This window comes from Elephantulus edwardii, unplaced genomic scaffold (assembly GCF_000299155.1).
Source record: "Elephantulus edwardii isolate Elephantulus edwardi_28Jun2011 unplaced genomic scaffold, EleEdw1.0 scaffold00109, whole genome shotgun sequence".
NCBI classification, from domain to species: Eukaryota; Metazoa; Chordata; class Mammalia; order Macroscelidea; family Macroscelididae; genus Elephantulus; species Elephantulus edwardii.
Window position 1 is genome coordinate 3094967 of NW_006399859.1, and position 22185 is coordinate 3117151.

The 22185-nt window shown below is 39.4% G+C and overlaps 1 protein-coding gene across 2 annotated transcripts in view; it reads right to left on the reverse strand.

The window, feature by feature from the left end:
* Positions 1-22185, reverse strand: part of NELL1 (NEL-like 1 (chicken)) — a 1108018-nt gene that overhangs the window by 984486 nt on the left and 101347 nt on the right. For both annotated transcript variants that reach the window (XM_006892008.1, XM_006892009.1), the window contains exon 3: positions 14337-14487. In XM_006892008.1, coding sequence (XP_006892070.1) covers positions 14337-14487 — 151 coding nt within the window. The remainder of the gene's footprint in view (positions 1-14336; positions 14488-22185) is intronic.

Below are 22185 nucleotides of genomic sequence, written 5' to 3' on the forward strand. Positions count from 1 at the left end.
ATAACAATAAAAACAAACAATATAAAAGAATTAAAGAAAAGACCGTAAGATGGTTGCTAAGAGTTACACAAGGCATTCCATTTGGAGCATCACAGCCTTGCATTATCTGTAAACATTTCTTCATATGAAATTCTACTTACTACTTCAAAAGAATGTCTACATTCTCAGGGAATGTCAATGTCCCCAATATCAACATTCTTCCCTTCTGAAGAACCTGAGAGAACGTGGAGAATAACCAAAGTCGCCTTACACAGAGGAAGAGAAATGACATTTCTTATTCGACTTCTTAATATAAGACATCCACTTCTGTAAAAGCTTGCCTCTGGAAACCCTATGAGCCTGGAGAAAGGACAAAAGTTATATAGGAGTCCAGGCTTTCATTCAGAGGGTCTCTATGTGTCACCTACAACTCAGCGGTACTTAACAACAACAACAACAACAGCAGCACAGAGATCAGTTGGCCAAGTGGACAGAAAGTCAGGCTTCCAAGCCAAAAGTGGGTGACTCTAATCCACAGCCCTCAGGCCTGCCTTTAATTGTTTTTGGTAAAACAACCTTCTAGGTCATATAACCCTGACATGTCCACTTGCTGTATAGAGGTAACTCATGGTTGCTGAACACTGTGACACTGATGTGTCAAATGTGTTAATGATTACTCATGGTGGACAGTGTTTGGTGGAACTCCCCAATTAAAACGGGCTTGGAAGTAGGAGTGGCATCCACTTCTGTAATAGCTTGCCTCTGGAAACCCTATGAACCTGGAGAAACAATGGAAGACCAGTGGCCAGATCTTTTGTTCATAGGGTTGCTATGAGTCACCTACAATTCAACAGCACTTAACAACAACAATATAAGACATAGTATTACTGAATCTATTTAATAGCTTCATGATATAGCAACAGGTATCTTCATGTTACATGGAAAAACACTGAAGTTCAGGTAAGTTAAAGTAAAAGCTCCCATTTCTGGTAATTGATAGAGTTCAGCTTTGAACCCAGGTCTATCGGGAATCAAAGTAAAAAGTTTTATTATGAGTATTTATAAAAATGAAGAGTATATTGGGAGGCTACAAACTCATCATTAAGAAAGATACAGTTTTATTTTGACTATCAATATTCATGGAAGTAGTAATAAGAAATCAAACTTTATTTTTTGCAATCAAACAAGATTACAATGGGTAAATCTCTGCCAAGAACCTCTTTGAAGTGTTAAAGAACAAGGATTTCACTTTTAAGACGTCAGCAACATCCAGGAAAGCATGTACATCCTGTAGAATGAGGGAGGGATGTGTGCCCTAGGGATAAAAACACTTAGTGAACTATGGAAGTTCCAGCACCAGCCTGCTTCTTTGCCAGGGCTTGAGCACTCAGTTCTGCAAAATCACTTTATAAAGTCTCACTCTAACTTTAAAACACACACACACACAGAGTAAGCTGTACTTTACCCAGGTCAGTATTTTCATTTGCTTCAAATGCATGTAAAAACCAGACAATGAATAAAGCAGACAAAAGAATAATTGATGTCTTTGACTTGGAGTGTTGGTGGAGAATACCGAATATACCGTAGAATGCCAAAAGAATAACCAATGTGTCTTAGCAGACGTGGAGTCAGAGCATGAAGCAAAGATGATGAAACTGTTTCACACTTATTCTAGGTACGTCATCGGGAGGCACCAAGCCCTAGAGAAAGACATAGTGCTGGGAAAAGCAGAGGGTTAATGAAGGAGAGAAAAACCCTCCAAGGCAACACAGAATGGCATCATGACTGCAACAACAGGCTGAAGTGGACAAAGCTTGGAAGGATGATGCAGCAGGGCACACCATGTCTTTCTGTTCTTCACAGGGTCTATTACTCAGAGCTATCGACGACACCTAACAATTTCAACTCCTCATATTAAAGTACACAGGAAGTTTTTTCTCATACTCCTAGCTTTCAGCTGCCTATCTGATTATGCTTAGATTTAATTTTATCTATAATTTAGGACTAAAATTGAAAAACTGAAGATTTACCATTATATCCTATAGAGTTGCACATACTGGCAGAATGTTCAATTAGATTTCATTTACGTTAATTAAGCTTTCCATTTTAACAAAGCTCTATATTAACACATTTGAATTAGGAAAAATAAACATTAAATCTGCAATGCCATCAAGATAGTTCTGCAAGACAGGTTCATTTATGTTGCTCTTCAAATAGCTCCATCAGGATTGTTTAAAAAAAATCCATCAAATTAGAAATATAGATTGGACTTAATAACAGAGTACCATTTCATTACATGAAAGAGTTGATATCAATCAATTACTGCCTCCACATATGCTCTCAACAGGTTTTCCATTTGAGTTTTACATTTCATTTTATCTACTCACTTAAGATAGTCAGGAGAACCCAACTGGCTCTATGACCCAGGGAGTTTCTAGAACTTGCCAGGAAGTTCATATCTGGTGTAAAGAATCATAGTCCCCCAAATGGCCCAACTTTGGCCACTGGATCTCCACCAGGTGAGGCAGATGTCTGCCTTTGGCTAGAAGGTAACTGTGCCACTGACTGAATGAACTCTTTTCCCATTAATTCAATAATGGCCTTGACAGAAAGTAGCCTGAAGCCTAGCAGAAATTGGAAACAGCAATTTCCAAAACAGTAAATGAAGTGTCTCTCGCTGAGAGCTAAGGAAAGTGTGGAAGGACAATGACTTCCAAGGGTGCACATAATGGCTAGGGAGGGTCCTCACACCCAGAACGCTGCTCCCCATTGTGCTTCATCAGCAAGTGTGAGTTTGGCCTGGGGATTTCATATTACCAAAGGCGTGGCTGTTGTCGTCATCATCCTGGAACCAAGGGAAGGGGACTACTTCCATCATCTGGTGGCTCCTCGGGATTCTGTGTCTCCAGAGCATATAATTTTCACCTCAACAAGGTCATCATGTCATCATTGATCAACATGATTATCATGGCTTTTCACTCCCTTGAGTTCCTATAGTCAAGATCACAAGCTAGGTACTTTATTTTTTATTCTTCCCAAAATTACAAGGTTATATTCATTGTAATTTCCAAGATATTTTTCCTTCTCACTGATCCGTACAGTCTCACACATGTAGCCCCACATCTGGGGCAGTCTCCCCCCAGAGATGGGGGAAATGCATCTCTTATTCATTCTGTATATTTATTTATTGAGTGAATGCTATGTGCCTTATTGTGCCCGACTTGCTGAAACCCTATGTGGTACAGTCTCTTCCCTACACTACTTTATATGCATTTGGGCACAGATTACAAAGGGAAACATCACCAGTAATCAAGGCAGAGATGAACTAGTTCTTGAAATATTCATGTTCTTCTTAGCCTTGGCATGCTGCTAAACAGAATTTTCTAGAACTGTCAATGAAATGTAATGAGCTAAGGCATAACCTTTCCAGGTCTGGCCCTTAAATCTATCTAAAAAGAATGAGATAGCATGATAATTACAGTAGAACTTGTTCCCCAATCTTTCTCCAAATTCTACAGTTCAAGTGACAGAAAAACAAACAACACCAAAAAGTCGAGTAATACAACTGATTTGTGATACACGTAAAGGGAGCTCTGACAGCCTAGTGGCACTGGAACCCAAAGATAGGCAGTTTTAATACATCAGCTGCTCTGTGGGAGAAATATTGGCAATCTCCTCCTGTGTAAAGTTATGTGTTGTTGTTAAGTTCAATCAAATTGACAATGACTCACAGTGACCCTATGAACAATGAACTATGACCCTATGACCTTATCCCTGTTTATAACTATTGTCGTTTCTCAAAGTTCATAGAGTTTCCAGAGGCGTGTTGTTTAAGAAGTGGATGCCACTCCTGCTTCCAAACGTTTTATATACCTATATGTTATTTACAAACACATATATATACATATAATTTTATGTACAACTAGTCTTGAACTTAGAAACTTGGGAATTAATTCTGTTCTAAGGACTCCACCGTCAGTTCTAATGTAAACTGAGAATCTTGAGTTTTGAGAGTGGTGGGGTTTTTGTTGTTTTGTTTTTTGTTGGCTTTTTTTTCTTTCCATTTACCAATAATATTGCTTCTTAATGTCAGTATGAGTAGTTGGTGGTCTGTCCCACAATCAGCACCCGGACTGGTTTTCACTGCTGATATTGAGCTTCTCCAGCGAGTCTTTCCACATATGTGATCTACTTGATTCCTATGCATGCCATCAGGTGAAATACATGTGTATAGCCTGTGTTTATGTTTCTTATAAAAGGTATTTGCAATGAATAAATCATTGAATGTGTAGAACTCTATCATTCTATCTCCAGCCTCATTTCTCTCACTGAGCCTGTGTTTTCCAACTACTGATCCTTCTTCCCTGTTCCCATCTTTTGTCCTGGAGAAGGTGAAACTGGAATGCTCCTTGGAGGCCTTCTGAAGCTTCGTCTGACATAATCTGGACATGTTTCAAGGAGGGACTGGTGCTTGGAGGGGGACATCATATTTGGCAGAGTGGAGGGGTGGTGCAGAAGAGGAAGACCTTCGATTAGATGGATCGATTCTGTGACTGGAGTGGTGGGAATAAGTGCATTTGAGATGGCTAGGTTGTCACAGGATAGAACAGCATTTAGAGCTCTTGTACATAGGGTCACTATGAGTCACAAGCGACTCGATGGCACATAACAACAACAACGTCAGTATATTTGTCAGCATGAGTGTCATAACAATAAAGTTGGAGTCAGAACACCTGCCAGGCACGTGCACAGTTCAATTGCCATTTGTCATTATTGTGGAATACTCCCCCACTTTCTAGCCATTATGTTTACCAACACCAGCTTCATCACAAACGAGGCTATAGATGGAACTACTGTAGTGTTCTGATTTTAAAATGAAAATCAACTGCAAGTGAGTCTCAGAGACTAATAACATCAACAAATTATATACTGCAACATTATATGTAGCATTTATTGATAATGAGAAATTAAAAACAAAAAGAAACACAAAAAAAAATGAAAGAAACAGTCATAAGTATAATGTATGATAAGTCAATAAGATTGCAGGCTGGAGACTACCTGTACATATACTGTAAGTCAACTACGTCACAAGTTGGGGACTACTTGTACATAGAACATAGACATAATGCAGTATGTGTATGTGTGTGTGTTCTGTGGCCTAGCAGTGAAGAACTCCACTGCGATATCAAATGCACACACATGCAGTTCAAATCTACAAGCTGCTCTGTAGGAGAAAGATGGGCAATCTCCTCTTGTGCAATTACACTGCCTCTGAAAAACTGTTGGAGGGTCTGCTATGGGTCAGTTCTGACTAGACAGTATACAACAAAAGTATATATATGATACATGTGGTTCAAAATTAGGAAAAGAGTGTGTCAGGGATGCATCTTGTCTCCATACTTTTTCAATCTATATGTAGAACATATCATTCAGGAAGTTGGGTTTTTATGAGGAGGAATGTGGCATCAAGATTGGAGGAAGGCTTGTCAACAACCTATGTTATGCAGATGGCACAACTTTGCTTGCTGAAACTGAAGAGGATCTGAAGCACTTGCTTCAAGGTCAAGAACTGTGGTCCTCAATATGGATTGAAGTTCAGTATCAAGAAGACAAAGATTCTCATCACTGGGCCAACTGGCAGCACTATGATAGACGGAGAAGAGATTAAAGTTGTTAACAATTACAACTTGCTCGTCTCCACAATCAACACTTTTGGCATCAGCAGTCAGGAAATCAAAAGACAAATTGTATTGGAAAAAATCTGCTGTCAAAGACCTCTCCAGGGTACTGAAAAGCAATGATGTCAGTCTAGAAACTAAGGTGTGCCAGACCCAGGCCCTGGTATTCGTAATTGCTGACTACACATCAGAGAACTGAACAATGACTAAGGATAACAGAAGGAGAATTGACGCCTTTGAGTTGTGTTGCTGGAGAAGAGTCTTGAACATACCATGAACTGCCAAGAAAACAAATTAAGTTTGTCTTGGAGAGGATGAAACCAAGTTTCTCCTTAGAGGCTAGGATTTTGAAGCTCCATCTCACATACTTTTGATGTGGTCAGGAGGGACTGGTCCTTGGAAAAGGACATAAGGCTCAGAAGGGTAGAGGGATGGCATAGGAGACGAAAACCTTGGATGGGATGGATTGATACAGTGATTGGGGCAATGGGGGTAGGTGTGTCAGAATCTGTGAGACTGGCTCAGGACAGGGCAGGCTTCAAAGCTGTTTACATATGGTTGTTATGAGTTGCAGGAGACTCAGCAGCACATAACAACAATAATGACATATATATTGTATGTGTGTATGTTATTGTTAGGTGCTATCAAGTGTAACTCTTAATGACCCTATGAACAACAAACCTGACATATTCACGTATATATTTATGTATTATACATATATAAACACATCTTTTTAAATAGTACCTAAAATTACAAAAAGTAAACTTATATAGTAATCAGAAAAGGTTTCCACAAATTTAAAAATTTAGAACATTTATATCCTACATTTTATGTCTACAATTTATAGTAAAATCACATATTATACATTAAATACTGATTTTACTTTAATAATTTTTTAAAAATTTTAAAACTCCTCTAAGTTGGGTCTAAGAGTAAATCAAAATCAAAAATCAAAATTACAGAAAAATACAGAGAGCTAAAATAGTAAATAGCAATTATACCAAGAACTACATTCAAACAGTACTGGGGAGAGAATATAAAGCCTTCAAGGATTTTACCAGTAAACAGAAATACAGAAAACAAATGACTGAGCACTCAAGAATCAGCAAAAATATCAACAAAATAATCTAAAAGAAAGTAAGAAGCAGCAGCAATCAATGATTTTGAAATGAAAAACAGTTGACTTAATCAATAAAACTAAGAACTGCTTCATTAAAAAAAAGACCAATACACAATCCTGTGATGAACCTAGCCAACAAACAGCGTAACTTATATAGCTAACATTAAAAATAATATAAGTGGATTTATTTAAAATTTAAGGAAAACATATTGTCCAAATATTTACAAAGAAATTAATTTAAGTCTTAATCATTCCAGAAGGGAGGTCTAGTGGTCTAGTTCTCACAGGTCACAGCTAACCCAAAGGTGTCACTTCCCGGATAGTCCAAAAAAAGCAATTTAAACAAACCATTGACCCCACGAGTCAGAGTAGCTATTGTATTCAAACCACCTGTATTTGGGTTGTTGGCTCAATTCCCTACCTACTAATCTATCAAAGCTCATAGCCTCAGAAGGTGAGCTATGAGTGGGCTAAGACTCCACGGCAATGAGTTTGAGTTGGATTTTTAATTATTCCGGGCTACTTTTACCAAAATATTTTTTTTTAAAAAAAAAGTTAACTGAGGGAGATGGAAGGAAGGGAGAGGGGGCAAAGTGTGCAACAATGAAAAAGTGAAAATATAACTTTTCTGTAAACTTTCCTTAAAATCACAACTAAAATAAAAAATTTTATTATAAAATACAAAAGTATTCTAGAATAGATAATGCTTACATATGTAACCTTTCCAGAACATTAAAGATTTCAAAAAGAACACACACACAGGTAGAAAGCTGTTATATCTCACTTTATTATAAATAAAGACACATAAATGTTTAATGAATTTAGTGGTAAGAAGCTCCACTGCAATCCCAAAGGCACATGGTTCAAGGCCACTAGCGGCCCTGTGGGAGAAGGATGGGCAATCTCCACCCATGCGATTACCTGCCTCTGAAAACCGCTCGAGAGTTAGCTATGGGTTTGTTCCTACTCTATGGTACACCACAACAACTTACCAATGCTCAAAAATAATGTTAGTTTATCCAATTTTTCTCAGTCTCACCCCAACCCTAATGTCAGTCCCATTCTACAACAGTGGCACCATGCAGCACCTGTCCTTTTGTAACTGAGATATTTCACTCAGCGTAATGTCACCCATTTTGAATAATACTGCATGAGTTCCTTGTTTTTCAATGCAGTGTAGTATACCATTTGTGAATATACCACAGCTGCTCTATCCATTTGTTTATTGATGGGCACTTTGGTTGTTTCCAGCTCTGCTATTGTGAACAAATTATGTATATTGCATTGAAACAGATGAGGGAGAGAACTGTTTGAAAGCGATATATGATTGGGTATCCAGAATGAAGGTTGCATATTGGAGTGTACTCGGGGCAGCAGGAGTGGGGATTCTATACCAAGGAAATAATTTTTCTTTTACTTTTCAAAGAGAAGTGCAAACTGAGGGTAGGGGTGGGCAGGGATAAAAATGCAACAATGAATGTATGGAAGTCCAAAATCTCCGTAAACATTCATTAAAATTAATTTTTAAAAAATCAAAATAAAATTAAAGAAAGAAGGAAGGAAAAATGTTAGTTACTACTGCTGTTATTATTATCTATTGCTGTTACTATTACTTTAATGTAAAAATAAAGCAATAGTAAAAGCATAAACTTATTCAATGATTTCAAGAATAGTTTAATGTGAGACTGTTGATATAATTAATTATGCTAATAGGTGACAGAAAGGATTAAATATCATCTTAAAAGGTACTTTCAAAAACAATTAATAGAATATTTTGTGATAAATAAAATTAAATTTACTGTAAATGATATTTATATACTTTAGAAACTATCATCAGATGTTATCAAACTAACTGCCCTTATTAAAGTCAAGGTTGTAATTGTTGTTAGGTGCTGCTGAGTCTCAAGTATAACCCATATCGACCCTATGAACAACAGATCTGAACTCTGTCCTGTCAAGTGCCACCCTCATCATCTCCACTTAAGCCTGCTGCAGCAGTAACTGCATCAATCTACCTGGATTAGGATCTTCTCTTTCATTGACTCTCCACCTTTCCAAGTATGATAACCCTCTCCAAAGAATAACCTCTCCTAGCAAAATGCCTGAAGTATATGAGATGACACTTTATCATCTTTGCCACCAAAGAGTACTCTGGCTGCCCTTTTTCTAAGATGTATTTATTTGTTCTTTAGTAATCCATGAGATGTTCAGTATTCTCCTCCAAAACCACAGCTCAAAGGCATCAATTCTTCCTCTCTTATCCTTATTCACTGTCCAGCTCTTCAGATACATAGCAAATGATCAGCAAGACTATGACCTGAATCAGACGCACGTTAGTCCTCAAACTGACATCACTGTTCCTGAAAAATTTGGAGAGATCGCTGACTGCAGACTTTCCCAATGTAATACGTCTCCAGATTTCCTGATTGCTGGTACCAAGGATGTTGACTGTGAACGGAAGCAAGATTGACAACTTCAATGTTTTCTCCATCTATCATGATGTTTTCTACTGATCCAAAGGTAAGAATTTTGTTTTCTTGATGTTGCAATGTAATCCATCTTGAAGGTTGTATTCTTTGATCTTCTTCAAGAAGATCTTCAAGTCCTGCTCACTTTCAGCAAGCAAGGTTGTGTCATTTGCATAATGCAGGTTATTGACAAGTCTTCCTCTGATCATAGTACCACATTCTTCCTCACAGATTCCAGTTAGGAGGAAAACTATTGCCTGCTGCCTTCTGTCTTTTTTCTTACTTTGTTGCTGTTATTATTTGCTGTCAAGTCTGGACCAAGCCATAGCTGACCCTCCACCAGGTTTTCAGAGGCAGCAAATCACAAGGGAAGAGACTATTGATCTTTCTCCTATGGAGCAGCTGGTGGATCTGAACCATGTGTCTGTGGGATTGTAACATAGCTTCTTACCACCAGGGCACCTTAACCCATGTAATTATTATCTAGCACTATTAAGGAAGGGAACCTGAGATCTACAGGAGAAAGACCTAGCTATCTGCTTCTAGCAAGAGTACAGCCATGAACATCCTATGAGACAGTGCTACTCTGTTATGCAGGGCACTGTAAATCAGAACCAGTTCATTGATCACCAACAATAACTCTTATGGAGATTCTGGCTAATATAAAACAAGGAAAAGAAATGTATAAATATTGGAAATTGACAGACATTTTCCAATATATTCAAAAGATAAAACTGATGACTTAATAAATCAAAGGAGAGAATTTGAAGAAAAAAATTAAAAGCCAATCAGTAACCAATCAGCCATAAAAAGGTACTATGCAAAGCTTCGAAATGAGCTACACTATTATAACAAACCAAAGACTTCACAAGAAAGCTAGTTTTCTATCTATCATGAATATAGACATAAAAATGATCTACAAAATACTAACACATCAAGCAAACAAAGTACATAAGCAAGATTGTATGCAATGAACAAGAGAAATTTAGCTCAAGAATGAAAAGTTGATTTAATACCTGAAAATCAATTCATAAACCCACTGCCTATAGGTCATTTTAGATTCATCACTATCATCTATCTAGTTTCCTAAGCTATTAATTTTTATCAGAAGAGACTGTCCATCTTTCTCCCACAGAAGAACTACTGGATTTGAACTACTGACTTTTCAGTTTGTAGCCCAAAGTGTTAACCACTATATCAACAGGACTCCTTTCAGGCTACTTTAATAAAGGATAAAAACCACATGATTGTCACATGTAGATGCATATAAAGCATTTGACAAAATTTAATACCTTTTCATAATTAAAATATTTCTTAAACTAGGACTAGCAGGAAACATTCAACCTTATAAAGAGTATCTTTAAAAAGAAAAGACTAAGGGAGCTCTGGTGGCCTAGTGGCAAGAAGCTGCACTGCAATCCCAGAGGTACATGGTTCAAATCCACCAGATGCTCTGCTGGAGAAGGAGGGGCAATCTCCTCCTGTACCAGTCAGATCTGATTTGACGGTATATGCACAAAATAATAAAATAAAATTAAATAAAAAATTAAAAAAGACTATTGTTAAAATCATACTTAATATTCAAAAACTGAAGGGCTTCCCGCCAGGGTCTGAGCATGGATTTACCTGTACTTATTTACTAATCCGTACTAAACAATTTCACATAGGTTTTGTTGTGGTAAACCCAAGTGAAATTTATCCACTCAGATTAACCAGAGAGATGTGGCTTTAGGATTAGCAGTACAACTCCCTATAGATGGATGAGCCACCTAACTTCTACAGATCAGCGAACACACACAAGTGAATTCATGTTTGTCTTGCATATGGGATATTCCATTCCTGTCAGGGACTATAAAGAGCTTGAGTTTAAAAAACAAAGGAGGAGAGACTATAAACTTCCTAAGAGGCTTTCTGTAGGAAAACACTGTGGGGTTAGGAGAAAGACGACAATCATATCTAAAAACACAAACTTTGCTATAGTGAAGAAACATGGAATTGTTTACTACAGAGTAGTAAAAAAACACAAATAAACCCATGCTTGCCCTTGCTTACTGGGTAATCCAACATTGCTTTCCCTTAAAAAGCAAGAATGAGATAAAGATGCCTATTTTTCTCCACAGGAAGCTCTGGTAGCCTAATGGGTAGGAAGTTGTAATTTATAGCCTCTGAAACCCACTGAAGAGTTGGCCATGGACTGATTCTGACTTGATGGCAATGAGTATTTGATGATATTTAGACAAGAAAAAGTAATAAAAAGCATCATATTTAGGAAAATGTCTGTATTTGCAGATGATATGATCTTGTTGTTGTTGTTGTTAGGTGCTGTCAGATTGAGCACAACTCATAGCAAAGCCATGAACAACGGACCTGAACCCAGTTCTATCCTGCGTCTTCCTCACACTTCCTGACACACAACAGCCCATTACAGAAGTCACCATATCAATCTGACTGGTTGAGGGCCTTTCTTGCCTCCACCATTCCCAGTATCATGTCCTTCTCCAAGGAATAGCACCTTCTAGCAACATGCCCAAAGTATGTGCGGTGAAACCTCACCATTCTCACTTCTAAAGAGCACTCTGGAAGCACCATCTCCAAGATAGCTGTCTGTTTTCTTGGCTGTCCATGTACGCAGACAAAAATCTTTTTAAAACTTGATTCAGCAAGGTTTCAAAACATAAGATCAATATATTAAAGTCAATCAACTTAAAAAAATAGTTAATTGCATTTCTACGCAGTTGTAACAAGCAAATAAAGTTAAATTAACAAACCCATTCAATTAAAAAATAAGATCAAAATGATAAAATATGTAGGACTAAAAGAAAAGAACTAACAAAAGAATTACAAAACATATTGTAAAAGCTGTGAGGCATTGTTGAAAGAAATTTAATGAATGGAAATAAACTCCATGTGCATAAATCAGTAACAGTTATAAACTGCTAGAATGACAATATCCTCCAATTTGATCTTCAGGTTTCATGCAATACCTATCACAATCTCTGATACTTTCTTTGCAGAAGCAGATAAGCAGATCCTAGAATTGATAAACAAATTCAAAGGAAGGAAAATAGACAATCTCATAAAAAAAAGTTGGAGATGCACATTCTCTCATTTCATGACTCACTACTAAGTCACAGTAATAAAGATAGTATTGGAATAAGGATGAACATGTAGAGGAACTGAATAAAAATCAAGGAAAACTCTCTCACATTTAAAACCAAGTGATCTTTCAAGAGGATGCCAAGATAATGAAATTTAGCTGGGACAATGGAAAAAACTATAAAACAAAGAATAAAATTTGACCCCCTACCACATACCATGAGTTGTACTTGATGGCACCTGATGAAATCAGCCACCACATACTATCCACAACAATGAACTCAAACTGGAACAAACATTTAAATGCAATTGCTAGTGGCAAGACAGTGCACTGAAATCCTGAAGGCACATGGTTCGAGCCTACCAGCTTCTCCACGGAGGAAGGACAAACTCCTGCCATGTGCTTAATTGCCTCTGAAAACCTACCAGAGGGTGGACCGTGGGTTGGTTCCAACTTGATGGCATACAACAACAACAATACTACAAAAGGGAGTGCTGGTGGCCTAGTGGTAAGAAGTTGTACTGCCAACCAAAAGAATGTAGTTTGCATCCACTTGGACCACACTCCACAGGGAAAAAAGATAGGAAATCTCCTATACAATATACTTCTGCTGTTACTATTGTTAGGTGCCATCAAGTCGAGTACAACCTATAGTGACCAGTGAACGACAGAGCTGAACCTTGTGCTATCCTGTGCCAGCATTATAATTTCTGATATATTCAAGCCCCACTGCTCCATTCATTATGTCAAACCATCTGGTTGAAGGTTTTCCTTTCCTTTGTCATCCTTCTACCTTTCCAAACACAATGTCCCTCTCTAAGGAAGCCTCTTCTAGCAACATACCCAAAGTATGTGAGACAAAGCTTTTTCATCTCTACCTCCAAGAAGTATTCTGGCTGCACTTTCTTCAAGACGTATGTTTTGGCAGTCCATGAGATATTCAGTACTCTTCTCCAGCACCATAGTGCAAAGGTATCAATTCTTCTTCTATTATCTTTATTCATCGTCCAGCTCTCTGATGGCAAACGCCATCGAGATGGCCAAGCAGCTTAAGGTATTGCTTTCAGGTTGCAATCTCCCCTGGGAGTCTGTGTTTGAATCTAAATTTACAGCTTCTGAAAACCTGCTGGAGGGCTGGCTAGGAGTCAGTTCCAACTTGATAGCACATAACAATTCTAGACACTCTTACAAGAAAACATAGGAGTAAATCTTTGTGTCTTTAGAATCTTCATGGTTTCTTAAGACACCAAAAGTTAATTACACACACACACACAAATACATAGATAAATAGGACTTCATCAAAATGGTCACTGAACACCATCAAGAAATTGAAGACTGACCCTGAGCCCAGGAGAATGAGCTGGTGTCCATCGGCCACTATGAACTTCTCTGAAAGGGAGCACAGCAGAAGGTCCCTGACAGAGTGGGGAAAAATGTGAAACAAAACTCAAAATCATTATAAAGACCAGGCTTATCGGTCTGCTGGAAACTGGTGGAACCACTGAGATTATGGTGTTAGGCTTTAAGCTTGAAATGGAAATCACTCTATGACTTAACTTTCAGCCAAACAACAGACCTGCCTGTAAATTGATCAATCACACTCCAGAGAAAATACAGTCTGTTAAACAATCAATCGTTAAAGATTAAATTGGAAGCATTTGTCCAAGGAAAAAGTTAAGAAGGCAGGGAAGGATGGAAAAGAAGAACACATGGGACTCGAGAAGCACAGGAAGGAGACTGAAGAGTGCTGCTACCCAAGTGAAAATCAATCTTGTCACTATCAGGAACATATGAACTGGTGAATGCAAAACGAATTTGCTCTATAAATTTTTACACAGGTCACAAGAAAAACTTAATGTCTTTACTACTTACCTTGTTAGATCTTAGCTAGTTAAATCTTTCCACAGAGCTATGATCTCTACATTTCAAGGCGTCATTTTTCCTTTGGGAAACATTAAGCAAATCTTGGTTTTCATAAACAGAGTTTTTCTTACCTGTGCTCCAGTTCTCGAATAGATATTATCACTCCTGAAGTCGAAGGCTTCTGCTGTATTGTAGCCAGAAAGGTAAATTCGCTCTTATTTCGGAAGAGCTGGATTAATTTCTCACTCACATGAGGGGCTGCGTGGATCTCTCTTTCTGTGTCTAGAAAGTCAAAGAAGAACAGTAGAAAAAACAGAATGAGAGAAACAGGAGAGGGAAGGGGTAAAGAAAGAGAAGTACAGAATGAGAAAGAAGAGAAGGAATATAAGAAAGAAAAATATCCATAGTTAAAACAGCCATGTCCAAAAGATTCTGACTGCATCATTCATTCTCTATCCCCCTGCCCCCACCCACCCCAGTCAATAGGTATCCAGGAGCCATCCACCACACCACACAGCTGCATTCATGCAATGCAAAACCCAGAAATGTCTTTTCTGTCACCATGCCCGCTTGTCACTTTAACAAATTCACAATGAGCCAGCCAATGATTTTTCTGACAGGAATTTTGGCGGGACACTGAGCAATGCAGGCTGCTGCACATAGATTGAGTTGCTGAAAAATAAGGTGAGAGGCAAGCAGATAAATGGGGTCCTACACTCAAAGCGCCTCAGGCCTAGCAAGACTCATATGCCACTAAGCAGACTCAATTTCCCTTTTCCCATGGTCTAAGCTTCCTTCTCACAGTGCATCTAGGGAATTCTGTCCTTGCCTTGTACCGCAGAGAGATTTACTAGTGCTAATAATACCAGACAGCCCAGCCTTTGCTTAAAGAATAAATACAAGACGTGTTCGTGTTCCATATGCGTGCCTGGAATTTCTCTGAAAGCATGTCGTGGATGACTTTCCTCATGAAATATTCATCAAAGCCGAAGTTCCATTCAGCAGCACTGCAGGGGTCTGAGTCCAGTAACATTCCTCCTGGGAAGGAATATCTTTCTCCAATACTCCCATCATGAGACACGGGCGTCACATCAAACTCAGACTCACTCTTATTGTGATGACCTGGGCTTCACTTCATGATTTGATGCCATACTTCCTAGTTTGGGATTCTACTTGCTGGCATCAAAAGATGGTCATCAAGGGAGCAGAGTTAGACAAAACTCTTCGGAGGATGATAAATGAATAGACAAGGCAAGTTCAGTGGCTTCCTCTCCACTCTGGTCACCTTCTCTGACTGAATCAGAACTCCTGGGTCTTTCTCCAGGGTTGCATGAGGTGTCTTTGAAAAGACAACACTTCAAAGGCTGCGCTGCCCCTGCAACATTACAGACCTCATCCCGGAGAGTGTTTGCTCACAAAAGGTATCCTTTGAATTCTTGACCTGAGGCGTCACTCTGCTGATCAGCAAAATGAGGGAGGGATTTGGTGATCTTTAAGGGCCTTACCAGTGGTACATCCTGTAATTCTATGAACAACTGTTTAAAGTTTGCAATGGGGTGGTGGGGGTGGGGGGGAAGGAATGGATGATAATTACCATCTATCTTTCTCAGTTGTAAAAATGTATGTTATTGTTAAGTCGACTACAATTCATAGTGATCCTCTTAACTATGGCTCTGAACCTCACCCTATTATGATTGAACCTCAGCCTATCCTGAGCCAACCTCACCGGTCTCCAACACACCTGACCCCTTTGCCTCAGTCACTATGTCAATCCATCTCATTCAGAGACTTCCTCTCTGCCAACCTTCAACCCTTCCAACATGAATCAAGTATGCTTCTTGTACCATCATTGAAGGGTCTCAAGACAAGGAGAACAATTTACCAGCATAAAACCTACCTGTGCAAGACTAATTTTTCTGCCCAAAGAAAGTCCTTTCCTACTTCACTCTTGAGTGGCATTCTGTCAGCATGACAAAAGTCAAGGAAAAGTGATAATCGTTCAAATGATGTTTCCATTCCTTCTACAAAACCCAACCTGAAGGGTTTTCAGGATGATAGCAAAAAAATCTATTAAATGTATGGGAGGAATAAAAGCTCTACCAACTAGCAAATGTTTGTTAGTATTAGCTTTATTATCAACACTATTAAACAGCCAGCCTCATTATACATTCTGCCTAGAACTTAGTACCAGAAAGACACTTTTCCCTTGAAATTAATTTTTATGTTTACTTTCGTCTAAAGAATTTCTTTTCCTTTCATGTGCATCAACTAAGAATCAACTGATTAGCAGCGGCTGCCTGGAGCATTCATTTGAGAAAGATTCTGAAGCTCAGGCTCAATGGAAGGAAGGCCATGATCAATCAGCCGTGCCTGCCGTAAATTCCAACAGAGAAAAGGAACATGAATATCATGCCAGCTCTCCCCCAGTTCTCTCCAGGTAAAGTTATGCAGCCCCACAACTGATAACCCCCACATGTATATCTCCAACCACAACTTCTCCTTTAAGTAATAAATTCATGTCGTCAATTGCCTACTTACATCTACAGAGGAATATCAATAAAACTAAAACTTACTGCTGTAAATTTTGATTCATATGAACTCTACAAGTCAGAGTAAAAACTGCTCCATCATGTTCCCAAGGCTGTACATTTTAATAGGCACAAGCTGCTCATTTTTCTCCCATGGAGCTCAGTGGATTCAAACCACTTTCAGTTAGTGGGCCAACGCTTAACCCATTGACACCAGGGCTCCTGAATACCTAATAAGCATTTCAAATTGTCTTTGCTCACAACAAATCTCATGACTTCTCTTCACCTTTTGAAGCTGTTGTTAAGTATGTTAGTCAGAAATTACCCATAGCTAACTTTCCTGTTGGGTTTTCAGATGCAGTAACTTGCCTATCTTTTTCCTCCGGAGCAGCTGGTGGATTTGAATTATATGCCTTCGTGTTGGCAACACAACTCCTTACACTAAGCTATTAATTTCCTTCCCACTCAAAGCTCCCTCTTTTCTTCTTAATTTGTAATAGGCACCACCCAGTTCCCCAAGCCAAAAAGGTAGAAATTGTTCTTGATTCTTCTTTTAGCTGCCTCACATCATCAATTCAAAAGGAAACCCTATAGGCTCCCATGTCTGGAATGCATCCACTTCTTCCCAATGTCACTTTAGCAGCTCTTATCTAGCCATTATTTCCCTCTGTAAGATAATGACAATAGCTTCCTACTCATCTCCCTGCTCTTGCAAAGCCATCTCCTCTCATTCTCCAAGCAGCTGGGAAGCCAGTCTTTTTAAAACAAATCATTTAGCCTCCTACTTAAAACCTTCCATGGCTCCCAATGCTCCGAGGATAAAATTCAGATTCTTTCAGATGGCTTGAGGGGCATACACAAACTTACTCTGGTCTACCTGTCCCTTCCACCAGATTATATCCAAATGGACACACTAAGACCGTTCCCACCTCTCCTTCTACCCAGAGTGTTCTTCTTCCAAATATTCACATGCCTGCTTCTTTCAGCCTTCATTAAAGAAACCTCCAGGCCACTCACCTCAAAGCAAAACCCAGTGCCATTGACTCTGTATTGACTCACGGCAAATGTCCATCATGTTTCTGAGGCTATAAACCTTTAAAAGAGAAAACTATCATTCTCCCTTAGGACAGATGATGAATTTGAACTAGCAACCTTTTGATAAGCAGCCCAATACTTCACTCCTTACCATCAAGGCTCCTTAAAGCAGTTCTATGCTTCTAGCACACCACCTTGGTTATTTTCTCCATATACTTTATCACAGCTTGTATTTTACAATCACTTTATTCTTTTCTTACATCACATATTTACAGCATGTTTCTTGATTATTTCTCTTCCTCTCTAATATGTAAGCTCCCTGAGGACAGCCACACTTGCTCACTGTTGTGAACCACTGTTTTCAGTGCTTGGCACAAAACAGGTGACCAAAGGAATAGTTACTGAATGTATATCTATATCTATATACTATTTATTGTTCCCAATTATATTGCTTCTTCAAGTAACCACACATGTTTCAATTAGAGGATAGTATCATGCCTTGTGAGAAATAAAGAAATAAATGCATAATTCTCAAAAGTGAGAGGCTACCAAACTAAAGAAAATTATGTTCTGAGCTGGTTAGCCCCTCTTTGTAAAGGAAACCTCACCTCATAGTCACATCCATTCCTATCACCCTTCTACTCACTCACCCTTAATAAAAAAAAAATGGAACAAACTTTCTCCCAGCTTTCGTCATTTCTTTTTCTAAATGCCTGGCACATTGAAGTAAAAAGACTCCATTAGAGCTCACCAAAGTAAAATGTAAGAATCATCTCTTGTGATATATGGAGCCTTTATGTGCATTCACCTTTTCAGAAAAGCCCTTCCAAGTAAATGTTTATCGTAATTCAGCAGTTAAAGGAACACAGACATGTAATCCCACTCCCTATAACGGAGAAGCATGAGTACTGCATCAGGTTTCAAAAGGCTGAGGACTTCACTGAGTTTTTGCCAATACCTAGCTGTATAACCTTGGTTACAGCAGGGAGTTGTGCTGTAAATCCAAAGGTAAGCAGTTCAAATTCACCAGCTGCTCCATAGGAAAAGGAAAGGCAATCTCCTTCTGTGTAGCTTCTAATGTCTGAGAACCGTATAGAGGATAAGCTCCGAGTTCCTACTCAATGGCAGGGTTTGAGTTTTATATCACCTTAAATAAGACACTTTAACTCTTTGAGCCTGAAAAGTGAGGAGACTGACCCACCTGTTCCCCAAATCATTTGGTAGGCCCCATATTCTGTTTCTGTTAATCCTTTGACCTTGCTGCTAGTCATACAGTATTGCATCAGCTCTAAAATGCCCAGATTCTATGCTTTTTTTTTCTCCACTGATGACTTTCCAAGTCAACATAAAACACAAAATTGATAATTATTGGTAATAGTGACAAGTAATCTACTTTGCCACAACCTGCTTTTTCTAGGAGTTAAAAGTGCAACCAATGGAAACCAATTAGTGAGACCCTATAGTGAGCATTGTACTCTTCTAGAGAGCCACTGTAACATATGTTTGCTATATTGTGTGAGAATATTCAGTTCCATGAGGGAGAAGAGAAGTGGGATGCATAAGACTCATAAAAAGTGTTAACTATAGATGGAAATTTAGGAACCTGCAAAACATGTTAAAGATAGATTGAACAAATGAAACATAAAATGAAAAAGAACTGAATAAGACTGTTACTTATAAATAGAAGGGGTGGGAGGACCAAGTCATAATGTACAAATCATGCCACCTTCAGAATGACAGCTATGTCATCCCTAAATCCAACACCTATCACTGGCACTCATTACAAATCCCCTTTTTGGAATCCACACTTTATGTCCCTGAGAAGTGCTAATAAAACTCATCGCTACTCAACAAATTAGCTGCTAAAACCACATTTATAGTCAGTAGAACTCTCCCTTAGAGCAAAAATCTTGGCTTCAGGTCCCTCCCACCTTCTGAATCCCCACTTTTGTTCCATCTCAGTCCTAGTCCTGACATTGATCCATCACTGAGTGAGGCTCATGTAGCAGAAGGAGAAAGACTAGATATAAGGGAAATGTACGACCCCGTGATAAGGTTGACAGCCTCTACACCCGGCTGCTATCCTGTCCTCAGTGTGCTACCTGCTGGCCCTCCTCCTGCTTCTTTGTGATCATCTGAAATTGACTCACTAAAACCACATGATTCAGACATCTGAATGAAGTCTGGGAGGTTTTCTGTTCTGTGACTTCTAGAAGCATTCTTAAAAGACATCCTCATCACTTCCCACACAACAACCACTTAGGTGAGCATTTTACATTAAAGAATAGGCACTTCTAAATACTCAGAGGTTTCCCATGCTCTCATTAAGGCGTGCTAACTCAGCAACAGGGGTGAGTGCTTTTTTCTTTCCTTGGATGAGCCAGTCTTCCCCAGCCACTTTTAAAGAAAAACCAAAAGATGCTAATGTGATGATTAAGCATCAGTTTGAAGAAGAAAAAGTGTTGGGAGAAAGGAGGCAACTAGAGGGTGGAAAAGAAATTAAATAACATTCATACACTGTTCTCTAAGGTAGGCACAACTCCTTTCCCTTTTTCCTGATTTAGAGGGTGAGGAGGCTGGTAGATTTTCTTATCAGCAAAGCTATCAGTGCTTCCTCTGTGCCAGGCACTGTGCTGGGCGTGGGAGGAAACAAGTGAAAAAGTACACTTTCTACACACACACCCCACACACAGTTCCTTGGTGATCACCTGTGCAGAGAAGGGTTGTGCATGGAGAAGGGAGGGGCTTGACAGGGACTCCACATAGAAACCTGATTCTAAAGAGATAAATAAGCGTTTGCCAGTAGAATGAGGGAGAAGAGAGCACTCATTGTGGGATCACTGCATGCCTGAGAACACCCACGTGCTTTACATTATCCTGACACTTTTCTTTCTCCACAAGCCTCTTACTCACTGAAAGTCCAGCAGAGAAAGCATCTTCTTGGCCTAATACTGAAGGGAATTCTCAGACCCCTGACTGGCCCAAGGGCATCCGATTAGCACAAAGGACAGCAAAAGGCAAGCTCCCCACTGGTCTGCCAGGGGATACTGAGGTATTAAAAGCAGCATCAGGCAGAAACCTGAAAAACCAGCACAACAGGGCGGCCTACCTCAGACCCTTAGTGAGGGAGAAAACTGGTGGTGTTTTTGTAATTACAGCAGGTTTGTCCTCGAAACACAGCTGACTCCTCATACAGACATGGCCTGTGCTTTTTTGCCAGCGTCCCACTTAAACTGGTGCTAAAACTGGCCCCAAAAGGTAAAGCGATACTTGTTAAGGCGAAATAGCAGTTGCTCTTTGATGTCTGAGAGCAGAGGAAATTGCGCGTCCAGAAGCGGGAACATGCACAGGGTCGTTCGTGCTGTGGGGAGGGGGGATTGTCTGCTCCTGTGGGGGTTCTCTGGGAACATCAGATGTTATTAACCTGAGCCGCTTTCAGAGACGCAGCAAACACAAACAGGAAATGGTGAGGAGATTCCCACTTAATGTGTATGGGATTTCGAGTTCTACTAACAAGTTCACGACAACATTCCATTAAACCTCCATTAGCTCCAGAAGCCAAAATGATGAAACGCAAACATGTGTTATAGCGAATTATGGTACCCGGTGCAGGCTAACTGCTCTGCACATACCATCTTATTTACAAAAAGCTCCAGGAGGTAGGCATTATGTTCTTGTTACTTTACCGATGAAAACTCTAGCTCTTGGACTATGTAATCTTGTAATGTAAGGCACTTAGCTAGGAAGGCAGAGGACTAAGATTCTAAACCAGGGAGGCAGGCTGATTCCCTAAACTACACCATAAACTGTGCTGTACCCGAAGGCAACAGTCTTTTGAAAAAAGGCATCATCGGGGAAAAAGCAGAGAGTCGGCAAAAGAGAGACAAACTTCTAGCGAGATGACTTGGCACAGTGGAGTGGAGCATGGCAGACTGTGAGGGTAGGGCAGGAGGGAGCCAGGTTTCAATCTGGTTGTTTAGAGGGTTGCTATAAACAACATCTGCCATCTAAAGAGTCCTGGTGTCATAGTGTGCAAAGTGCTTGGCTCATAACTAAAAAGTGGGCAGTACAAGCCCACCAGCCGCTGGGGGGGGGGGGGAAGGGAAAAGATGTACAGTCCTGAAAAAGCCATGGACGGTCACTGAGAGTCATCAGACAGCTGTGAGTATCTGCTATCTGGTAATCTGTGTGACAGCTCTGCACGATTGTGGAAAATGGTAAGATCACTATCATACACCTGATGTCTGGCATTTTGAATTCACTCAGGAAATTTTTAACATATAGAAAGTTGTCTATTTGTACATATTATATGAATATCTCCAAAGGAGTTGGAGTCAGAAAATCAAAAGGGCCAAACTCGCTCAACATATCTTAAGCTCAAGGAACTGAAGAACAAATTCAAACCTCGAGTTGCTAT